Source organism: Colias philodice, chromosome 8, assembly GCF_061535455.1.
Source record: "Colias philodice isolate Cphi_HAF_F1 chromosome 8, ilColPhil1 Martin Lab GWU primary, whole genome shotgun sequence".
Classification (NCBI taxonomy): Eukaryota; Metazoa; Arthropoda; class Insecta; order Lepidoptera; family Pieridae; genus Colias; species Colias philodice.
In genome coordinates this window covers 10,208,033-10,214,717 of record NC_143093.1, presented here as the reverse complement: position 1 = coordinate 10,214,717, position 6,685 = coordinate 10,208,033, and the positions used below count along the sequence as shown (strand labels likewise).

The window sequence follows — 6,685 nt, the reverse complement described above, 5'->3', positions numbered from 1 at the left end:
ATAAACTAACATACATGAAACACATAAAATGACTAGGCCATGATTCAATTGAGAAATAGGAAATCAGGCCGGCACGTGTTTAAAGTTGACCAAAATACAATATGAAATATATCTTCATTTTCATTCAAGTCTATTCGTTAATTCTTTATTATTAACTACTTGCATTTAGGGCCGATTTTTCAATGCTTGGATAAAACTTATTCGTCGAATAATGTATAAAACTACCATTTTAAAAACATATTCTAATTGCCCGTATTTGATAGTTTACGTGACATTTTATTAATATCGTGTAATACTTTATTGGACGGATACATTTTATCCAAGCATTGAAAAATCGGCTCTTAAGGTCGTTTCTTGTCTGATCATTCCGATTATAACGTTATATTTTTAACCACTTTCTGGAGCCGTATTATGACCGCAAAAACCAGCCATGGTTAATTATGGTATATGAATTTGCCAGTCAGTTCAATTCACGGCGTAAACTGACTGGGATTTGGGAATAAGAGGTAATACGGCTCCTGCTCGACTTTTGCATAGCCTTTCGAGCTAAAAAAGTCGTCAAAATTTCGTTGCAAATCAAACAAAACTTAATACAAATATATCAATTTATATTTTCATTCATTCTATATTACATTTAATTTAATTTTGACATTTATATCGTTCGTAACATATGTAAATATTATAAATAAGTGTTTATAAAACATTGAATTCAGTGCTTCCTATAATTATAATAATTTTATATTCCGTAGACAATAATATTTATTATTCCATCCGTTCAAATTAAATTCACATAAATACATTAAAATACTACTTAAATTCTTAATACAAATTAACTATAATATTTTATACACAGCCCTTATTTTTATAAATATGAGATCAATGTTATTAAAGTTTATGATAAATAATTACCTAATCTTTCCAATTTTGTATTATTTTAATTTCAGTACATAGTAACTAATACAAACAGAAAAATATGTATAGCAAAAACAATTCCACATTACAATTATTTTTGGTAATTTTAATTATTATTGAAAATAATGGTTATTTAGCAGCACTTTATCATTTTTACGTAAAATAAAAAGTCGTAAAATAAACATAAATCTATTTTTATGTCAAGGAAATTATAAATAATGTTTGTTTAAACAAAATACGTTAGCCAATGACCAATGATACCTACTTATTTTGTAATACATTGCTGTATTTAAAGCGCTTTTTTCTTTCCTCATAGCTTTCAATCGGCAATCTATAGCATAATTGCTTCTACTGATAGTCTTCATTCATTATCTCTTATTGCAATTTCAAATACGACGATAATAGTTATAAAAATATTAACATTGATTAAAAATAAATGAGAAAATAATTAAAAATATTCGCTCTTGTGCATATCGATAACGAATTGAAGTATTTCAAACAAATCAATTAAACTTTGGAATGAAAACTTACAAATCCGCTCACAATGAACTCTAGCTTTGATAGGGATGATTATTAATCTTTTGTATAGTATAGGTATATAGATATTAAATAAAAAAAATGTACCGGCCGAATTGAGAACTTCCTCCTTTTTTGAAGTCGGTTAAAAAATAATAATTACATAATATAGTTAAAAAACTAAAATAGACTTTTTTTCACCGAATAGAGAAGATGAATTGAAAATTTAATTCTCAGTCTCAAACATTCGACTTTTAATTTAAGTTCATAACGTTATCATGGAATGACAAATATTTTAGGCCTCAGATGAAATTAATTAAAATTTTATATTCAAATCACATAATTGTAGATATTCCGGTTTAATCAGAATGAAAGAGACAGACAACATTATAAGTAAAAATTGTCTTATTTATTTTTTTACTTAGTAACCGGCTTTATTATTAATCTGATATTAAATGTACGTATTCGACAATTATCAAGCTTATTGAAAACGTATTGTGTACAAAAACGTCAATAGAATTACATTTTTTGTTTTACGTTTGTTAAATTAATTAATAAAGGTCCGTTATTTGACTAGTTTTATTAAATACTATAATATACATAAATACAACTATAATAAATCAAAATAAAAGTTGTTAACTATTAAACTATAATAATATAAAATAATCGATATGCACAAGCGGATGGAACATTCTACCTAATCTAACTTTTTACAATACCGTCACACCCTATCGCTTCGACTATATCTCTCTCAAGGCACTGTATTTAGAAAATATATGTTCTAAGATACTCAGGGCTATCACTGATACTGCTGTAGTGGTGATACTCGAACCTGTGGACAAAGATCATTATTATAGTAGTAATAGTAAAGTAACTGGCCTTCGAAACACAATTTACCACTAGTTTAAAGTATGCACATTAAGATGTATCTGTTTCTTTAAAAATAAATGTTTAATTATTTCATTTCTTTCAATATAGGACTGATATGATGATACCCACTATAGTTGTTTATAACTAAGGGAGACTTTTCCTTGATAAAAGGCTCCCTTGTTTCATTTGCAAAGAAAACTAGTATGATAATAGCAGCTTTCTTTGCTCTACTAATTAAAAGGCTGTTGATATTGGTATCATGCGAATAAGTAAAAACTCTTGAGAAAACGTAGTTTTTATTAAAATCACACACAGGTATTTCTAGTTCATTTATGCCTAAATACAGTGTAAGGATAAATCCCAAATGACAGAGATTACATGAAACATCTCCATTGCTATACACTCGATCATATTCCTCTCAAATTAGACGATCAATAATCAACTATAGGTCTATAGTAAACTATAAAGTTTGTACTGCTCCAGGCTTTTGACTTAGCTTAATAGTCTCAAGGGCAATAACTTTTGCCTAATCTTGTTATTCTGTGGTCAAAAGCAAGTTAACTGATTGACTACGTCCATGCTTACTTGACTCTGGAAGTAGAAGTAGACTGTCCTTGTAAATTTATTTCAGATTTGTTCTTATCTATGAATAGTATTAAGATCGTTTTAAATAATGTAGGAGGAATCTTTTCCCAAGACAGTGGTTATAAGTAGGCATCATTCATCAAGATATCTAAATTCTATATTCCCAAATCACCAACTTTAGTACCTAATATACCTACTTATTTTTTCGAAATTCTAAAACAGATTGTCAATTTTCATTCCGCTCGCTTTGTTTATTCTCAAATATTAAATAAAGATCCAAGAAAATTTGACCTTTACAAAATGAATTCACCTCGATTAGCCCAAAACCTGAACATTAAACATCGTAATGAAATCTACAAAGTTGGCAAATAAGTTAGGCCGTGACAGCCTTGGCCCTCCTTTGCCGGCACAATTGGTCTATTTATCATCACGATAATTTCGTCAGAATTAAATCATTTCTGAGAAAGATTTCTACCTGACGTTAATGTTAACTATACCTTGGAAATGATTCAATTTGTGTTTATTAAAGGAACGCTTTTATAACAATGAAAAGATTGTGAGAGTGGCTTAAATGTGTTGTATTGTTGTTTTTTAATATCGACGCCATTTACATTTTTGGAGAAATTCGAATTAAGTCTATTTTCGTCCTAACTGAATCTTTTAGTTTAATAAAATATGTGAACTTCAGAACCATGAAAAATAGTTTTTATTTTATGATAGGTATGATTAATTGAAAGATGGTTAAAAAATAAATAAATAAAAATTGTATGCAGACTGTCTGTAGATGTTCTACATTTTAAACACTATGGATGCGACTATGTCTTTAAAGAAATCTGTTGCTGGCTTTATAAAAGCCACGTAATCCCTGAAATCTGAATATATGAAATTGAAAATTGTGAAGAACAAATTTCGCCTAACAATACAAAACGTATGCGAGCAAAGACGTGGAAGGAAGCTAGTGAGTAATATAGAGGCCTTTGTCCAAAGAGTAAACAAAATGCTGACAAAAAAGGCTTGCATCTGAAGTAAAATCGATCAGTGTGACTCGCATATACTGCAATCGGGTAACTTAGCCTTATGAGTTTCCGTTCAGAGCAATAATTCACTGGACACTGTGAGTTTGCGAATCTTTATGATGTCCCCTGGCTCATTTCTTCATAAAATATTGTATCAATTATACTTTACTAAGCTAGTGAGAGTTTGAGCTTGAATAATAATGATTCGACTAGCTGTGCCGCGCAGTTTCACCCGCGGACGAACCGCCGGGCAAAATTAAGTATTTCTATAGCTCTAATATGTAACCTATATTCGTGTAAAGTTTCATTCAAATCCATCCAATCGTTTTTACGTGAAAGAGTAAGAAACATCCATACATGCATATACCTACTTACAAATTTTCGCATTTATAATATTAGTGTGATATTTCAATATCCAACAAAAAGAGACGTGACATAGTTATAACGTGTTTAGAATAGGTATGTTTATCAGTGGTTGTAGCTTATTAGTTTGGAAACGAACGGATTTTGTAATGTAATGAGGGAACACGAATGTACCAAACATAAGCGGTCTACTAATTGGTTTAATCGTGATAGGATTGAGAGGAAGGATTGAGGTCGCTATCACAGCTTCCTTATATGTTATGTTTATCAGTTACTAATATAAATATAATAAATAAATATTTCAGGACAATTTTAACACACGGCACGATCTGATCCTATACTAAGCTTTCGCTTGTGTTATGGAAACCAGATGGCTGATAATCATACATATACAATTTAAATAAATACTTGATAGATAATTAACACCCAGACACAGAGCAATCATCTATGTTCATCACACAAATATTTTCCCCGGGTGGGAATCAAACCCACGACCTTGGAAGGCAGGGCCATTACCAACCAAGCCGGTCAGTCAATGTATGAAATATACTTGAACCGGTGTTAAATAGGCTATCAGGGATATTTTAAAGCAGTTAAACCATTTATATTTTAAGTTTATTTGTGTCAAAACCAGAAACAAGGGATTTATTATAGGGATATTATAAAAACAATTGTATATTAACAGCCAGTTATCGACTGTCAGGACCATGTTCTCTGGGCTGAAGATGACAGGTGATTATAATCCGCTCACACAGTTGACTCGGCTATTTATATGCTCGTACTTTTCTAGTTTCGAGAAATAGTTGTAATTGAATATATTTGATTTCGTCATAACTATGATTTTCTAGGAAAATTATGAATATATTCATGGACCAATTATTTGTCATAATATTATATTCAAGCAAAATTCTTTGAAATGTTTTGAATGTTTGGGCATTTACAGGGTGTAATAATTGTATACAAATTACTAGTTCTTGGAATAAGGATTAAAGCTTACCGAATTTTCTGGAACAGGTTTTAGCCTAATCGATATTTCACTTCACAATAAATTATGAAGCATGATAAGTTTTTTAATCACTTTCATATTGGCAAATAATTGATCAATGAATAATTATTACACTTAGTTTCATGATAACAATGAAAATATCGTTGATGGTTATAAAAAAAAAATAACAGGAAAATGGCGGATCTGATGATGATGAAAATGAAATGGATGGTAATGGTGGTAATTATGTCAATGAAAATGAAGGTGAAATTGAAAGTGGTGTATATTGTAATGGTGATAATTATGAATGCAGTGGAAAATTATGGTGATTACAGTGAAGATAGTGTTGGAACAAGATGTTCGTAATTGTAATAAAGATGTCGATGGCAATTAAGGTGGAGGTGGTATTAACTTTAATGGTGATAAATGCAGTGATATTAACAATGAAGTAGACGGTGATTCTGATTACGATGAAGAACATAATTATAATTCACCATGTAACTATGGTATTAACTCTAATGATGATGATGAATTACCTGACGCAGTGAACATTGATAGATGCGGCGACCTAGCCACTACCAAGGTCACATTAGTAGCTCTAGTAAAGCTCGGTCGGGTTGGCTGTGTGGCCTCACACGTGAGCCCTATCGCGCCTCTAGCGGTGGTGACCCGAAACCGTAGTGGTCGCCAGCTAGAGCGTAGACCGTAGTCATCTGCTGTTGATACTTCAGTGTGGTCGTGCATCCATTGTTCTGTCTGAGAGGAGAAATATATAGTAATAAATGTATTTTCATTGACTTACGGCTTATTTTGTCTATAAACTTAAAAATATATTTAGGATTGCAGTTATGTTTTTAGATAGATAGATAATTCTTTATATACACACACATACACACGCAGAAAATAAATATAAAACATAGTTAGAAAGGCTGGTTTCTGTGTTAGATAAGCAATCATTGGTAATGCAATTTAACACTGAGAAAGTAGATGTGAGTGGAATAGAAAATATGACCTCAAATGGGCATAAAACTTGGTCAACGCGGAAAACCATATTAACATCATTGCAGAGTACATGTATAATATAGTAATATTTGATTATGATAAATGTAAACTTTTTATTATTTACTTCAATAATAATATTCAAGTAAAACATTAAACCAACACATTTACCACAATCCGTCCGCATTGTTTATAATATCTGTAAATATACTGAGATACGTTTTTTAATGTTGAAAGGTTGCGGCTTCATAAAAATCGAGTGCTTTAATTTTAATATGAAAGTCATATTATATAATATTAAAAACCTGCACATATAAAAACTGAGGTTTTTTATTGTCATTCCAACAAAAGATCGAATAGTAGGCGATCATCGCCAGTCATGAGCATTCACAATGCCTAGAGAAATTGCCAGCCTTTTTTGTCGTTCATCGCTTCTTTC

General features: G+C 30.7%; 1 protein-coding gene across 1 annotated transcript in view; it reads right to left on the bottom strand.

The window, feature by feature from the left end:
- Positions 1 to 2,094: 2,094 nt before the first annotated feature.
- LOC149486780 (uncharacterized) overlaps positions 2,095 to 6,685 on the bottom strand; it is a 44,278-nt gene continuing 39,687 nt past the window's right edge. The window contains exons 5-6 of the mRNA XM_089698516.1: positions 5,784 to 6,003; positions 2,095 to 2,260 (exon numbers count right to left, since the gene is read on the bottom strand). Coding sequence (XP_089554642.1) covers positions 2,169 to 2,260; positions 5,784 to 6,003 — 312 coding nt within the window. The 3' untranslated portion in view covers positions 2,095 to 2,168. The remainder of the gene's footprint in view (positions 2,261 to 5,783; positions 6,004 to 6,685) is intronic.